This window comes from Lepidochelys olivacea, assembly GCF_965140295.1.
Source record: "Lepidochelys olivacea isolate rLepOli2 genome assembly, chromosome: 6".
In the NCBI taxonomy this organism is placed as follows: Eukaryota; Metazoa; Chordata; order Testudines; family Cheloniidae; genus Lepidochelys; species Lepidochelys olivacea.
The window spans coordinates 118,627,047-118,644,622 of NC_140416.1; the positions used below are offsets into that span (position 1 = coordinate 118,627,047).

General features: G+C 45.3%; 1 protein-coding gene and 1 long non-coding RNA gene across 7 annotated transcripts in view; one reads left to right on the top strand and one right to left on the bottom strand.

Annotated features, from left to right (window-relative positions):
- SLC35F4 (solute carrier family 35 member F4) overlaps positions 1–17,576 on the top strand; it is a 184,379-nt gene that overhangs the window by 109,387 nt on the left and 57,416 nt on the right. Inside the window, exon 1 of one of the 2 annotated variants that reach the window (XM_084630686.1) lies at positions 9,663–9,918. The exons of the other annotated variant lie outside the window; for it this stretch is intronic. Within the exon in view, the coding sequence (XP_084486812.1) occupies positions 9,843–9,918 (76 nt within the window). The 5' untranslated portion in view covers positions 9,663–9,842. Of the gene's footprint in view, positions 1–9,662; positions 9,919–17,576 lie in introns of those variants that run through there. 2 annotated transcript variants of the gene reach the window in all.
- The window catches only part of LOC311521946, a 68,850-nt gene that overhangs the window by 40,249 nt on the left and 11,025 nt on the right, over positions 1–17,576 (bottom strand). The window lies entirely within an intron of this gene.

The window sequence follows — 17,576 nt, forward strand, 5'->3', positions numbered from 1 at the left end:
TAGTATCTAGTGTGCAACACGGGTTGACTGTGCATCTGAAAAACTCATGATTTTGCAGTGGTCTAAGCCAGTCCCAGAGAATCATAACAGTCATCCCTTTAGAAGCAGCTCATGTAATACTTCTGAAAGCCTGAATGGACACAGTCAGGTTGCAAGGCCTTCAGCAGCAGCACTGTATCTCAAGGAGGTATTATAGTATGTCCTGCGCAATAGCATTGGCTGCCGCTGAAGTGAATGGCATGGAGCAGGAAACGTTTTGTCAGTGCCATTAACTAGGTTCATTTCTATAATCCACGGCTAGGAAGCTTATCAATAGGTTACATTGCATTTGCCTGATTGCATCAAAAATATAGTTGTCTTTCTGAGCACAATCTGGAGAGGCACAAAATTCCTTGCAGTAGCACTGAGCCACGCAGTGCTGGGTTTGTAGGCCTTGATTCAGCAAAGTATTTAAGCACATGAATACTGCCGTTGACTTCAGAGGGACTTGCTTGAAGTTAGGCATCTTCTTCAGGTCCATAGAACTGGATAGGATCACTGCAACTCCATTACCTAACCCTGTTCATAGATTGATTGAGCTCCATTGGAATGCTAGTTACGTGGTTTGCCCCCACGACTCTGACTGGAAGCCTGGTGCAGAACCTCCCTCCTCTGACCCTTAGAGTAAACTACTTTGCAGAACTGGGGTCTGAGCGCTGGTGAATGGTAGAGAGCCCTGGGTAATGGGAACAGCGATTGTGTGTGTTCTCCCCCCGCCCCGCCCGCATAACTCCCACTCCCAAACCCAACCTAGTGGGTCAGCCTCTGGCACTGAGGTCATTCTGCCTCTGGTCATTTCCCAGCCTCGCTGCTGAGACTGCCAATAGCTGCCCTTTGGTTTATGACATAATGACTGTGTTTACCTTGCTTTAATTTACAATCAAATACCTAATGTGTTTCTTCACCATCAACCATGCTTCGTCTCTGAGGACCGTTGCGCCAGCCAGGTTGATACTGTCGCACCAGGTATTGTGTAGTCAAGTTCCCAGATTTGGCTGAATCTTGCAAATCCGTGAATCTGTGGGGTGAGTCCGTGGGTGGTGCCAGATAGGGTCAGGGCGTGCACCCCTTTGCATATCAATGCAAAATTTGAGAGCATGGTGTACTGGCATGTTTTCGTCCATCCTGGCAAATGGCTGAAGAGCATGCAACACCGGTTTTGGATAGAATGAGCCCTAGTGGATTTGAACATTCACGTTTACTGCACAGAATGACTCACTTGGCTGTATTTACTGCTTTTGTTCACAACAGTAGGAATTCTACGTGATCCTGATTCTCTGGCAATTTGGGAACATCCAGAGGTGCAGTGATTTATAGATAGGCCCTGTCCAAGAACTGGAGTAATAAATTGCTAAATTTGATCAGATTTTGGTTGTTCCATTTTCACAATACTCCCCCAAGCTCCTCTATCTCATTCTGATATTCGCTCTGTGATAGTTTGTTTAACTCTTTATGATGCTACATAGCAGGGGCTCAACCCTGTCCCCTGTCGCTCCAATATGTTTGAGGGCGTGAAAGAGCTTTTCACTCTATCCCATCCGTGGGCAAATAACAGGACATAATATTTCCCCGGTGCTATATGGGTGCCAGCTTTCACACCTCACTGAAAGTTGTGGTCTTCCAGATAGGGCGATCTTCCTGTCTTCTGAGGAGGTATGTAGTTGTCAGCCATCTAGGCCCTGAACCAAAGACCATAAAAGTCTTTAGCTTCACTGGGCCTTGGATCAAGCACCTAGTGAGTAAACTGCAGCATGCTATGCTAGCTGTGGGGGAACTTTACTTCACCTACTCTGTGGAATCCTGCGCTGGCTTACAAAATTCTTAGAGCAGAAGACACACGATGCACCATCCCTGATCTGCATAGCAGCACCGGCCAGGGCCATATTGTGCTCTTAGGTCATAAGATCTCAGCTGGTGAACGGGAGAGCACTTCTGCCTATGTAACCGATTATATAGAGATTGACTTTGAGGGATATGGTTAAAAATATGAAGAGATCCAGATCCTGCAGTCACTCTGTACATGTAACTCTCATCAAAATCAACTGGAGTCTGACCTGAGGGACCTGGCCCTTTAAATAAACTACATACATGTGATAGTCTAGCAACTGGCTGCTGAATGACAGTGAGTGCTGTGACTTTCTTACATACAAGTTATTTTTTAATGGTTAAATTAAAATGTGTTAAATCATTAACACAACTCTAGGGCCCAATCCTGCTTCTACTCACAAGACTAGCTCTTACACCAGTTGCTACACTGATTGCAATGGGATTACTCACATGAGTAAGGCGTTAACCACATTAGTACATGTTTGCAGGATCAGGCCTATAGACAATCAGTGTGACTAAAGATAGGACTAAAACTCTGTGAACAGCTGATTCCTATAGGCAGTGAGGAGAGTGGAGAAGCAGCATGTGTTCATCTGAGTAGTGACTGCCATGTGAATATGATGCTGAGAGCACTTGCTGGGGTAGAGTGGATTGTGCCTGGCAGCATCAGTCTGTGGGTGTGGCTATTGACATCCGTATGATGTAGATGCATCCATTGCTCACTAAAGGAAAATGCCATCCTGTTGGAAAGCTGAATTGGGTGATCAGAAATGTAAGCCAATGGGAGTTTTGACTGAGTAAGGAATTCAGGGTTTGGCTTTTAGCCTGGCTGGGAAGAGTTGGAAAAGCTAGCAGGATTTGCGATTCTTTCCATTGAAAACAGAGCCTGCTGCTTGGAACAACTTTTGCTTTTAAAATTTGTTGCAGGCACAATGCACTTTGCCCTTGAAAGTTCTTTGTGATGATTTTCCCAGAAGGGGAGTGAGATTCATAACGACACTGCTTTAGTTTGCAATTATATCTAATACCAAAACCTAGCATCCCCTTGCTTCGTATTTATTTGCTACATTTGTTCCTGTCTCCGTTTGCCTTGTTTTTCTGTTTTGTACCATTCATCTCTTTTATATTCCAATGACATAAAATGAACTGATAATGGCCCTTTAGCCTGTCATCTTGAAACTCATGCTCAGCCTAAAACAGCCAGTGAAATGTAAGTGTCTCATATTGATAGTCTAGCGACTGGCTGCTGAGTGACCAGCCAATCTCAATGGATCTATACAGGGTGCATTTCATGTAGCTGTCGTATTAATGATATTCAGGCAACAAAGACTCCCTTGAGAGACTTGCGGCCTGATCCAAAGCCCATTGGAGTCAATGGAGATCTTTCCATTGACTTTGATGAGCTCTGGAGCAGGCTCTTAATATGTGTCGTTATAGTTTCAGAGCGGTAGTCGTGTTCGTCTGAATCAGCACGAAGAAGGAGGAGTCCTTGTGGCACCTTTGTGTTATCCATATTTCCACTAACCGTTTGATAGCGAGTATAATATTCAACATCCTGCTGTGAGCTACAGATTAATGCAGGGTGACAGAGGTGGTTTTGGAAATTATGTTAATCACACAATCAACAATGGATCGTTGACTAGCCCTGACCCAAGGCGGGGAGGGTATTCGTAGCCAAGTTAGAGCTAAATTTTATGAGGCTGGGGGGAACCTATGCTCCTCTCCTGGGGCAGATACAGTAACAGCGAGCTCGGTGCCAGCAGAAAGACAGTAATTGCCAGCTGTTTGGTCGCTGCAATTCCTCCCCCATAAGGCAGTTCATTGGCTTCCCCTCGCAGGCTCAGAATCCCCTTGTGCTGTGCACTAGCAGGCAAGTTGCCATCAGTTATTCAGCCCATCAGAATTGGTTTGATTGCGCCCCGGTCATACCCACTGCAGAGGAATTGGTGTTTTGGGAAAACTCTGGCAGCCAGTTCCATTGCAGCAGCATTGCCAGAGAGCTGGGGAGGACGGGGGGCTCCAGAGCTGGTATGGAAAGGCAGGGTCTCTGTGCAGATGGCGCTGCCCTCCTGCAGTTTCCCTAAGATCTGCTGGTTGTGGGGCAGAGCTGCTGGCTGACCCACAAGGGAGCAATATTCCTTCCCCATCCCAATCGCGCTCGATTCAGACGAAACTCTGTTAGAGACTCTCGACAGAATTTTCCCCCCTGAAGTCCCTTTGCCACAGAAACAGCCAAGGGAGAGCTCAGTCTAGGGCACGAGAAAGTGTATGTGATCTGATGGTCATTGTAGAAGTGTATTGGAAGTCATAGAAAATGGGGGGAGAAAATGGGGTGAGCCTTCTGACTATGGTTTGGCGGAGGTACAACAAAAGGTACACCCAGGGTAGCTGCCGTGCACTTGTCCATCCCAGTAGGATCTAACCTCATATCAGAAGCTCGTGTTCGTATTTTTTCATGGCTGGCAGTAGAGATGCTGGAACGAGGGGTGCTGCTGCACTCCCTGGCTTGAAGTGAGTATATGCAGGGTTTACAGTTTGGTTCAATGGCTCTCGGCACCCCCACTGTACAAATTGTTCCAGCACCCCTGGCTGGCGGCCCAGGCCAGTTAAAAGTGATTGCCATGTTACTGGCATCAAAATGCAGTATTAAAACTATTTAGTGTGACAGCTGCCATCTTGGCTGACACATCCAGGATTGCATCGGGGATCCAGAGCTAGAAGCATGAGCTGCTACAGCTTAAGCTAAAGAGTCAAAGTTCTGTAGCTGGGGCCGTAACAGGCTCATATAGGGCCTGGATCAGGCATTGCTGAGGATCTATAACATGCATGCACCAGGTGGTTACGTTAGCATGATAATGTAAGGGATTGAACAGGACATTATCTTTCTGGCAGCATTTTCTAGCAGCAGCAATCCACTTCTGTTGTGGGCTTGGGGTGTAGATGTTTCGCGAATACGGCTGGGAGTGGGGACATAATATATTATTATATATTAATAATATATAATAATATATATTATTATGTATATATATATATATATATATATATTATTCCCTTGCATTCTAGTCCTGCTACTGACACCGAGTCTCTGGGGGGTCTCGGGGACGTCATTTGGAATCACGGTGCCTTTGTGTCCCCATCTGGGCTAACATTTACTGAGTCACAGAACAGGCTGTGTTGTGGGCAGGGCTCAGCCTGCTCGTGACAGGGGGAAGCAGGCAGTCTGGACTCCGTGCAGGGCTGTGCGGCCGTCCGCAATCCCGCTCTGCTTGTGAGCACAAAGGGGGAATTTAGGAGTGAGCCAGAGAAGAACCAAGGGCAGAGCTGAGGGGTTGGTGTGGGTCAACCCCCACAGGGACAAGGCACACAGGGTGCAGGAGTTACTCTAGTTCGGAGACTGGGATAGCAGCCAGAGAATGGCTCCCCTCAGGAGAGAAGCGTTCTTTCCCCAGTCCTTTGAGGAGATCCCAGGGCACAGCTCAAGCAGTGAGATACATGCAGGGGGCAGGCTATGGGGCTAAATGACTTTGACTGCTATTTATACATCATCACCTTCAGTACAGGGACTGCTGCACCACAGTCAACAGACCCAGCCATAAGTGGAGGAAGCGGGTCCATTGGCTATGGCTCTATCCTGCAACTCAGGAGATTCATGTTTGAATCTCTGCTCTGCTACAGGCTTCCTGGGTAACCTTGGGCAAGTCATTTAGTTTCTCTCTGCGTCAGTTCCATCTACAAAATAGAGGTAATAGTCTTCCCTTGCTCCTCAGGCTCAGTACATTAATGGCTCTGGGGTGCTCTGATGCTTTGGTGATGGGGCCATATATGAATTTTAGATAGATAACCGCTGGAGCTCTCGGGTACCGTGTAATATGCCTGATAGGTGAATCCTTTTTGATGATTATCCATATACAATGAAATCAGAGCAAGGAAATGGATGCTAGATGTGGCTTGAGAACTGTAGTTAATATTTGAATCTATTTGCCTTAAATCTGAAATATCAACAAATGTATATCAGCATGCACTTTGATTCTATGCGGGTTACAATTTACAGTGTTTATAACAAGCAGGGAAAAGCCTGAGTGAAGAGATTAGAAATACCTCAGTGACATAAAGCACCGGAAAGAAAGCTTTTGTTAATTGTCGATCATTCGGCCAGTGTTTTCAGAAGTGGCTAATGATTTTGAGCACCTCCGTTTTTGGATGCCTCAGAGGGGCCTGATTTTCAGACCGTGCCGAGCACCCGCCCTCTAAAATCAGACCATTTTCAGGTGTCACAAGTTGGGTGCCCATAAGTTGAGGCAACCAAAATCACTAGTCACTTTTGAAAAACCTTGGCCTTAAACTCACCAGCTGTTGAGGTAAAATTATGTTGGATTTAGGGAGAATGTGGCATACTTCCCCCCATCTGCTGCTTGCATAAACATGAGGTCATGAACTAATGTACTTTGGGTGAGGGAGATAAAGCCTGTCTCCGAATGATCTTAGGTCCTTCCCACAGCAGTGCCAATGCAGATATAAAAATGTAAAGCATACAAGCAGGATCAAAGCACCTATCTAAACTTTACCTCCTGTACATAAAACCAATCGCCTATCCATAACTGGAGCAGAATCAGATGGACAAAGCTCATGTTTTCTCAGCCAGGGATGCTGATTCTTTTCAAACTGAAATCTGCAACTAGAGTTATAAATAGTAAATGCATACATTTTTGTACCAGTTTTGTTTCCTTGTTTCTAGTCTCTTTAGTTATCCAAAAGCAAATTCTGGTGTGATATAAGTCTAGAAGGGTTCCTTATGTTTTGGAATCTGGCTCCTGAGTTGTTTTGTAAATGCAATTACAGCTGATTTTTCAAAATGTGATTTGCAAAGACTTGTACCATTGGCTCCTTTCTGGTGTTAATATATTACTCTTGTCTGAAAGAGATGGCATGAAATGCTTGAAATTGCACTATGCTTTTCACACGATCCTATGGCAGTGTTGCTATAGCTAAGGCTGGTTAATAACTCCATTATAGACTCCTGTTTGCAGAAGTTGTTTTCCTAAAACAATCTCTATGCCGTGTTTATATTATGCATATGTAGAATGACTAGAAGTTTATTAGTGGATGGTTAAATGTTTGCATAATGGAAAATTTCTTTGAAGTGGGATGAGTCCATCATAAAGGCTGCTGTCTTTTTATACTTTGGAGGAGGAAAAAAATCTATTGTAAATGTTAACTTCAGAACGCTGGTTGCCACATCGCACTGGGAATCTATGAAGTACATATAATTGTTTAAAAAGTGGGTAGCTTTACACTGTGTGCTGCAGTGTAATATGCTGTGGAAAAGAGATGATCACAGTGGAGGCCAGCTCATGCCTATCAGAGGCAGGATGTGTTGTGGAGACCTGACACCCCTAGCAGGTAGTATCAGTTCTGGGAGTGGGGCCAGCCCCGGCACGCTCAGGAAGGTGCAGAGCGTTCAATTGTGGAGAATAGAAAGGAAGAGGCAGGGACTGGGCCAGGCGCCAACCAGCCCTTTAAGTGTCTCAAACACTTCTTGGAGTGTCTCTTTAAAATAGTATTTCACACCAGCCCCCTTCCAAGCAGGAACAAGAAACCAACATCCATTAGGACAGGGCAGCTTGCTTCTCCTGGGGTGCCCAGCCTGCTCTGTGCCAGGTGCAGGGCTGACTGTGGGGTCATGACACTACATCTTCCCCCTGCTCATCCCAGCTCCTCCTTGGCAGTAGTGCATGGAGGGAACAATTCTGCCCCACCCCCCTCCAAGCACACCGCTCTTTACATGGGGAACTCAAGAGTGGGCTGGGGAGAAGGACCCTAGGCCCACTTCCACCAAGCACCAGAGTCCAGGTTGGAACTTGTCTTGATGCACCTACCTCTCCTGGAGTTGTTCAAGAACCGCTTGGGGTTGTCGGGTACTGTGCACCCACTTTTGTCCTTGGCTGCTACCCCGCAGTACCCACTGAAGTGAGGGGGCAGAATGGGGCTAGTCATTGCACACCTGGACAAAGTCGCTTATTAAGTGTCTAAAACAGCTTTGTGATTCCTACAAGCTGGCTTCCCTCGGAAGCTTAAAATGTAGCCTTCTGGGTCAATGATTCTGAACTTTTTCATGCCATGACAGTCCTGGGCCCTCCTCCTACATAGCTGGGAAAGGTAGAGTGGTTATGACCCACTGTAGATTGCAAACCCCAGGCTCAGAAGACCTAAAAGTGGCAATACTTCAACAAAAAAACTTCAAAAACAGACTCCAACGAGGGACTGCTGAATTGGAATTAATTTGCAAACTGGATACAATTAATTTCGGCTTGAATAGAGACTGGGAGTGGAAGGGTCATTGCACAAAGTAAAACTATTTCCCCATGTTTATCCCCCCCCCCATCTCCCACGGTTCCTCAGATGTTCTTGTCAACTGCTGGAAATGGCCCACCTTGATTATCACTACAAAAGGTTGGCCCCCCCGCTCTCCTGCTGGTAATAGCTTATCTTAAGTGGTCACTTTCCTTACAGTGTGTATGGTATCACCCATTGTTTCATGTTCTCTATGTATATAAATCTCCCCACTGTAGTTTCCACTGAATGCATCCGATGAAGTGAGCTGTAGCTCACAAAAGCTTATGCTCAAATAAATGGGTTAGTCTCTAAGGTGCCACAAGTCCTCCTTTTCTGTTCTAGGTTGTTACCAAAACCACATGTGCATGGTGGACATGAAGTGTGATGAGTGGTGACCCTTAGACTATTGCCAGCTTTACCCAAGACAAATCAGCACAGTTACCTCCCTGCCTGCAGCATTCCCTGGCACTCTGCCATGGTTACTATAGGAAGTATCTGGACTACTTAAACATATGTTTTTGGAGAGATTTGGTCTAGTTCAAACAGGAATTATTTTGGGGCAGTTCTCAGGCCTGTGTTATGCAGGAGGTCAGATCACAATGTTACCTTCTAGTCTTAGAATCTATGAATCTATTAAAAAACACTGACGATATCCACTTGGAAATACTTGTATAGACCCTGATTCTGGTACCCTTGCCAAGGCACTCTTGCAGCCATGGTGATGGGCACTGCATGAACCTAGATAAATGTTGAATAGTACTTTACTGACTGAAGTAGCCCCATGGAGTTCTGTGGTACTGTTTAAATGAGCAAGGAGGGTGGAGTCAGCCCCTCAGTTGTCTCAGATGTTGGCAAGATATGAAGGGCCACCACTGTATGTCCATAGAAAGACACACAAACTGGCTTCTTCAACTAAACTTTCTCACAACCACAACATAAACAACACCGAAGAAAGGGAGAAGGTGTAGGAGCTGCCTCACGGGAAGCAGGGAAGAATCTAGACCAACTGTGGCCTGTATATATATATATTGAGACTGTGACAATTTTTTTTAGGGCCCTAGAATACTAGAAAGTTGCCTTCAGTATAAAGGTTAGCTAGCTGATGGATAGGTAGATACTATATATTCTGTTTCCCTGGACTTTTATGAGTTCAGTGTCCTTTAGGAGACACATTATTCAAAGTTTACTTTAAAAAAAAACAACTAATTTAATTGTAGGATATTGTCACAATAAGGGAACCAGAAAATTGTATTGCAGAACTCCCCTGCAGTTGTCACTGAGAAAGCTCCGGTCTGCTGTGTGAACAGAGAGAAGATATTATACGTGAAACCATTGCCTTAATCCAAAGGGGTTGCATCACTTTAAAGTTGAAGGAGAGCATTAGCTAATATATTTATATTTTAACTGCTGCGCTTAACAATGGAATGAAAGAAAAGTGTTAGCAGAGGTCAAGCATGGTTTGACTGTGTTGCAAATGGTTTCCCAGGGAAACAGCAAATCAGTACTCATAGCTTGCTGCAGCATCTCCAGAACAACACCAGATTCCAGCCATAGCCGAGTGTTTACTATTGTACTGGGGACCAAAAGCAATGCAGAGGCTAAAGACGGAGTGAGTGTACATCTTAGGAGAACAATTTAAAAGGATGAAGAAACATTCAGCGAGAGTGGCACCATTAGCATCTTACAGTGTTTCTGAATTAAATTCACCTATACCAGACGGTAAATGCTCTTTTACTGCATATCTACCCTTAGGGATGCAATTAGTTTACATGCTACTCTTGTTCTTTTCCAATTTATATGTCTTATATTTTTTAAAAAATAACTGGAAGCTTTAAGTGTTTCTGGCACTCTCTTTCATTTTTTATTTTAAAATGAGTGTAGTCAGAAGTGTCTAGTTTTTCAATATGCAACTGGTATGGGAACAATTTTAGGTGGAGAAACTAATATTAAAATGAGGCAGAACTCAAAAAGTTGGTTTGCTTTTGTTTTCACTGTTAGAAAAGGCACAAAATGTAGCTCTGTGCTAGCTTCCCCAGTTGTCCGTAGTATTTATATACCATGCTCGAGATTTAGCCCTATGTTTTAAACATTGTAATGCGTGGCACTAACTTCCTATGCTTGCTGTCTCTTAACTTAAGAGAGAAGAGACAGTAATAGTTCCTTTACGCTGGTCCTCTTCCTCTTATTTGTTAGAACAATAGCGGATATGAACAACGGCGTAATACACATATGCTACAGAATAGCAATTGGGGGGGAAATGTTTCCTATGTTATTGAACTGAGATGACAACCTAACGTAAAGTGCAGCAGGAACGCTCATTTTCATTCCCTGCTGAGTGTGAACTTCACGTCACTCTTATTGCTCAGCGTTACGGATGATCGCTGTACATTAGCTGGTGATGCAGATAAAAAGCTTGGAACGTAAAATATATAACACTATATTTCTGGGTATAAATTAAAAAAAGGTTTGAAAAAGCCTTTACTATTGCTCAAGTTCATTTTATTTGAATATATGTCCATAGGAATCCCAAGCTTTAAGTACTTTCTTTCAAGTTTACCATATTTGAATTTAAAATATCTCAAAGAGCAGAGGAGTTCTTTCAAAAGTTGCTTACTGAGGCAGGAATACATTTTAAATTTACTATTTATGGTGTGTTGTTAAGGATGCTTTTGCTGTGGTGTTGTAAGAGGCATTGTATCTCTGGTTTGATTTTTGCGGCTCTTGCTAGCAATGGAAATGTTATTACTTTGCATTGTATGTTAAATTCAGTACTTTGTTCATGATTAAAAGAAAATTATGGCACTTTTTCAAATACTGTATAGTGCTTATCAACAAAAGCATGATAGCAGTGTGACTTAAAGTTCCTGAATCTATAAGGACATGACTGGCTAAATTTCAGGTAGGACTAGTTTCCTATACAAGCGCAACTATTTTAGAAATCATCTATTGCACTTGGACTTTGGCATAGGTGTGATATGTGACATTAATATTTGTACAGTTGTTTGCAGCTGGTCTAGTTAAATATGTTTCTTTTCCTCTAAAAGTCTTAAAGAAAATCAAAAGTGCAGCTAGAGCTGAGTTCGTATGTTGATTCTCTCTGAGGTCTTGTGGCACCTGATTTAAAGAAATGCTAAATGCTAATTCATATATTCAACCACTCATAAGTGTCTTGCCTTAAAGAAGTGGTATTCAAATTATAATCATTCAGCTCAGTTAACTCACCATCACCACTGGTGAGCTGCTATTATTGGTGATGGTTATTGTTATTTGAAATGTGGTAGCACTGAGGAGCACCAGCCATGGCCCAGCACCCCATTGTGTTTAGGTGCTGTACAAACACAGAACAAAAAATGGTCCCTGCCCCAAAGAGCTTACAGACTAAGTATGTGACAAGCGATGGTTCCTTAAAGGTTGCCAAAGTCAAAACACCGTGAAGGATGCCAGTTCCAGGGGCGAGTCTTCACCTTGTCTGGACACTTGTCTGCTGCCCATGGGGGACAGGAATGTCTGTCCTCCACCTGAGTTTACACTGGCCCGCTTCCACAGAGAAGAAGAAAATGCAGCTATTTAAATAAGAATTAAAAGGCTGTGGACTATGGGGGAGTGGCCAGATGGCAGAATTTATCATTTCAGACAGGTCAAGGTTGGAAGCATTTGTGTTACAGATGAAACTAGCAAGGCAGAACAAAAATCAAAGCTCCTGCTAGCTCATATATTGAATGCAAATGTGCGCAGCCAGATTCACAGGTCTGCAAAGATTCCAGCTGGCCTTTCCAAAGATTCCTCAAGGAGGTGGGCACCCGACTTCAAATGAATGAGTTTTGGGTGCCTGACTCCCTTAGGCTCCTCTGGAAAATTCCAGGCTCAGACTGGTCAGACTTTGTTTGACAAGTTATGACACCATCATAAAAATTATTTAGTTATGAATTACCATGCACGAAGACTCAAAATTACCATTTTCCACAACAACATAGAACCAGCAGTGACCTGCCAAGAGATTTGCTTGTATCTGTCCAATTCCTAGGGATAGGTGTTCATGTAGCAATTTATGCAACCTACTGGGAGCCTCAGTAGAGGCCAAGGACTGAATTAGCGGGGAGGCTGAGCGGTTCCTGAGAGGTGATCTTCGGGTAGTGAGGCACTTGTATGGTGGAGCAAGATATACACGTGCACTGTGGCCGACGGTGCTGTATCTCTTTTGTGGCTAAACAGAGACTGGAGTATCTGTAGTTTTCCGTCCGGTACCTTTCTTGATCAGTAACCAACCAGAGATCATAATCAAATCTAAATGATACCCCAACCACACACGCAAATACCAACTTCTATTATATCCCTCCTTTTCCAAAAGTCTGAGGAAAGAGAGGCCTTTCCCAAAAGAAGTGCCAGAGATTTTTCCTATCTGTATAAATCCCCCTGTGACAAGAGGGTCTGGTACCAACGGTGAAAAATTCTATTAGGGATCACCCTCTAAAAACGGCAGAGTTGTCTGAGACTGTCTTTTGGCCTGGGAATCCCCAGTGGCAGAAGCCTCTTCAAAACTCTCCATGCACACGATGAAATTAGAAGGGACGTTCTCACCATTGGACAGTCTGAAATTTCACATGGACTTCCTCTGTGATGTGAAAGCCCTGGGGTGGTAGGGAGTTCCACATGAATCCTTTTAATGATGTTCCCCTCTACTGACCAGCATGGAGGGAAGCAAAGCTCTAACAAAGATGGAAAGAAAGGTGCTGGATATGGTCTGAGAGGACAGGAGTTGCAAGCCTGAAAGCTCCCCTGTCTGTCTTTCCCCCCACCAAGTCCAGGGGATTCCCTTTGAAAGAGTAACATGTGGAAGAGACTCTACAGGAATGTAGGCTTGGGTCATCGTCAGCCAAAGAGGTGAACCAAGGAGCAGTTGCTCTACGTAGAATGCTATCTGGGAAAAGAAACGAAGGCAGCCTCAAATCTTTCTGAGCTGTGGGTGCTCAGCAGCGCTGGAAACATGCCCGAGGTGCCTCAAGTTGGGAACCCCAAACTAGGGGGGGTGCTTTTGAAAACACTGGCCTTAATCTCAGGCAATTTGTCATAGAGTTTGATGCTGGTCTGACCAGCACTAGCTCCTCACAGCAGCATTAGTATGCCATGGTGCAGCTAGGAGCATGCAGCCGTGGAGAGAGCGCAAATGGCAGCAGAGTGCGTGACCGGTCATGCTGCCTGGGGTTGTGTGGAGAAACTTCTACTACGTGTCTCTCATGAGGAATCTGTGGGGTTGGGACCTGAGAATTCCTGGGGAGCCACCTAGAGCTGGTTACAGGATGACCTTTCTGTTTCGGGACAGCTTTCAGGGCTTTGAAATTTTTTGTTCCAATGTGGCATGAAAGCAAACACTTCAAATGTTTTCATGAAGCAGTGTAAAAATGTCCATCCTTGGTGCAAAACCAGCAAGTTTTCAGTTCTGGTGTCACCTCAGAAACTTTCTCGCTGAAATCTATGCATCTCCACAACACCTTTCTGCTTCAACGCAACAGCATATTTCAGTGAAAATACATTTTGTCGAAAATGTTCTGAGCGGCTCCAGAGCTTCCCACTCAGTCTGCACAGCAGGTCATGCCTCCCCATGCATCCATGGGAAAGAAATATTAGCAAAGGTTTGATGTTTTTCTGGCTGTCTCAGAATGCCACTTATGCATTTTACAGGGTGCTCAGAAATAATGGATTGGCCCTTCCATGCCTCAGGTCTCTTTCTGTAAAATGAGGATAAGAATAGTTCATTTATCCCACCCTTTGATTTGTCTATTTATGTCACAAGTCAGGCAAAGATCCTGTCAGGGTTCCTTCCCCACTCTGAACTCTAGAGTACAGATGCGGGGACCTGCATGAAAGACCCCCAAGCTTACTTCTACCACCTTAAGTTGAAACTTCCCCAAGGCACAAATTCTTTGCCCTTGGAAGGTACGCTGCCGCCACCAAGTGACTTAACAAAGAATCAGGGAAAGGACCACTTGGAGTTCCTACTCCCCCAAAATATCCCCCCAAGCCCTTACACCCCCTTTCCTAGGGAGGCTTGAGAATAATATCCTAACCAATTGGTTACAAAGTGATCACAGACCCAAACTCCTGGGTCTTAGGACAATAGAGAAATTGGTCCAGTTCTTAAAAGAAGGATTTTATTTTAAAAAAGGTAAAAATCACCTCTGTAAAATCAGGATGGAAAATAATTTTACAGGGTAACAAAAGAGTCAAAAACACAGCAGAACTTCCTCTAGGCTTAGTTTCAAAGTTACAAAAAACAGGAATAAACCTCCCTCCAGCAAAGGAAAAATTCACAAGCAAAACAAAAGATAATCTAACATGCCTTGCCTGGCTTTTACTTACAATTTGTGTAATATGAGAGACTTTTAGGATGGTTTATGGGAGAAGGAGTTTTCTGACCTGATGCTTCTTTGCTTCCCAAAAGAACACACAAAACAAAACCTCTCCCTCCCACCCCGCCGCAAGATTTGAAAGTATCTTCTTTCCCCATTGGCCCTTTTGGTCAGGTGCCAACCAGGTTATTTAAGCTTCTTAACCCCTTACAGGTAAGGAGGAATTCTAGGCTACCCTTAGCTGTCTAGTTATGAGAGATCCCTACTGGGACTTTAACGAACGCTTACAGTTAAACCTGGGCTTAATCCTGTCATGAATTGGAACCCTAGATTGTCTTTGTGTGTGTGTGTGTGTGTGTATAGCAGGATGATCCGATGACCAGCTGGTCTAGTGGTCAGGTTTCTGCTGGCCTAGTCATCCCAGAGGGGGGCCCAGCTGTGGCCTCAGTCACCCCTGCCTGCTCCAGTTGCTCCCCCAGAGATTCTGTCACTACGGAGGAGCAGAGGGAGAGGGAGAAAGTAGGGGGACCCAGGCCCACCCACTCCAGTGGGTCTGAGCCTGAGGCTTTAGGGGTTTATTAAAGCATCTGTCCCAGTTGTTGGGCTACTCCAAATTATGTTTCCCCTGGGTCACTTCCTACTAGTCCAGAGCTCCTCAGTTTGGGGCATGATCGCTGGCTGTGCAGACTCTCCTCCATCTCTTAGTGACTTGTGAAGCATTCTCTTTTAGGGCTTTCAGCTCCCGAAGTGGGGGAGAATCCAAATGACTGCTGCTAGAGCAGCCTTCACTCGGCTGCTGCCACTCCTGACCCAACTCTCAGCATCAGCCTTGCTTTCTGGTGCAGTATGCAGCTCCTTCCCCCCTTTCCCTGGACTTCTACCAGTGTCCCGTGGAACTGTTCCTCCACTGGGAACATGATCTGCTTGTGTGTGTGTGTATAACTGTATACAGTGCCTAGCACAATGGAGCCTCTGCGGGGTGTCTCTGTTATGCAGATATATGTATAAAGCTGTGCATCGTGTGTGACTGTGCCCGTTAAAGGACGTCTTCCGAGGCCTATGTATCTCCGTGAATTTATTACACTGTATAACAATGGAGACCCTCAATAGTATTATTATTATTTGAAATATGAGTTGTTGCTCTCATAATGTCCAAAAACTGAGCTGGATTCTCCTCTCACAGCAGCTTCATGCTAGTGTAAAACCAAAGATTTCAGTGGAGCTACTTTTGATTTACTGCAGTGAAAGTGAGATCAGAATCCAGCTCATAGACAGGGCTGTGTCTGTCTGGAGATGGCACTAAATACTAGCATTGATTGGATTCTTGGGCTTTTCAAAATGATTCTTGTGTGTGTAAAAAGAAAAGGAGTACTAGTGGCACCTTAGGGACTAACCAATTTATTTGAGCATAAGCTTTCGTGAGCTACAGCTCACTTCATCGGATGCATTCAGTGGAAAATACAGTGGGGAGATTTATATACACACAGAACATGAAAAAATGGGTGTTATCATACACACTGTAAGGAGAGTGTGTGTGTGTGTGTTGTGTTGTGTGGTGTGTGGCGGGGGTTACAACCTTTTATTTTAGGAATAAAATATATAAATCTGTGAAGCTATAAGAGGCAATGCATAGTAAGGTTTATTATAGAGCTGGTTCATAATAAGAGATTTGCTTTTGACGTGTGTTGCTCAGCTTTAGGTGTGTTTAGGTATCCCAACAGCCAATGTATCCGCACCAGATGATGGGCCTGAGCCAAAGCCCATTGAAGTCAATGAGAATCTTTCCTTTTACTTCAGTCGGTATAGGGGCAAGCCCAGTGGGATAGGCACACTTTGTGCTGCCATGTTTGTGGGAAAAGATATCCTTTTTTTCATTATTTTAAAAATATATGTTAGAGAGAGATGAAATACAAGGACCCAATTCTGAAGCTCTTACTCGAGTAAACTGATGGTACGTCTACACAGCAAAGAAAAATTCATGGCAGGCCCATGACTGCCGACTCAGCTCTTGGGGCTCAGGCTGTGGGGCTTTCATGGCTGTGTAGACTTCCGGGCTAAGGCTGGAGCCTGGGCTCTGGGACCTGCCCACCTCACAGAGTCCTAGAGCCCGGTTCCAGCCTGAGCCTGGACATCATCACAGCAATGAAACAGCTCCGCAGCCTGAGTTGGCTGGCACGGGCCAGCCACGGGTGTCGAGTTGCTACGTAGACACACCTTCCGTGGCCTAGTTCCTTCCTTCCCACAGAAACTCTCGGGAGGAAATGTCTTTGAGGTTTCCTCCCAAAGCCCATTTAAACTGACATCAAAGGGTTTGGATCAGGCCCAGAATGCCCTAAGAATGTTCCTTTGGGGGGCAGGGTTAGTTCCTCCACACATACCATGGAATTTGCAGAGGATTCCACTAACGTCATGGATTCCCCAAACATCCCAGATCCTGTGTTTCCACATTAACCTATGTGTAAGGGGACTGTTGGCCCCTTACAAAAACTCAGTGGGGGTGTTTTGGTTGGCTAGCTCCCAGTACCAAAAGGAAGGGGAAGGGTCGATGGGAAATCAGGACCCTGTGACTGACAGTCCTCAGGAGCCATGGGGAGAGGCCAATGGTCCAGGTCAGCCTGATTGACAGGACGGGAAGGATAATGAGGGAGTCAGGAGGCCGGGGGGTCCGCATCCTCCATGTGAGCTGGAATTGCCTGAAACAGCGCGGGGCTGAGTTAAGGAGAGAGCAGGGGCCCAAGCTGAGCTGGGGAGCAGAGCTGCGCGAACCAGAGCCAGAGAGAACCAGAGAAGCAGCCCAGGGGGAACAGATCAGTGCTGGGGGCAGAGCTGCAGCAACCAGAGCCAAAGGGGCCAGAATAGCAGCCCCGGGAACTGGAGGCAGAGCAGAAGCAGCCGTGCTGAGGCAGAGTGGTGGAGCTGGGGGTGGAGTCCGGAGCCGGGTGCGGTGAGCAGCTGAGGAGAGCGAGGGGGACCCTGGGCAGCAGGCCCAGAGTGGGGAGACACCCCCAGCCAAGAGGCCCTGCAGGCCAG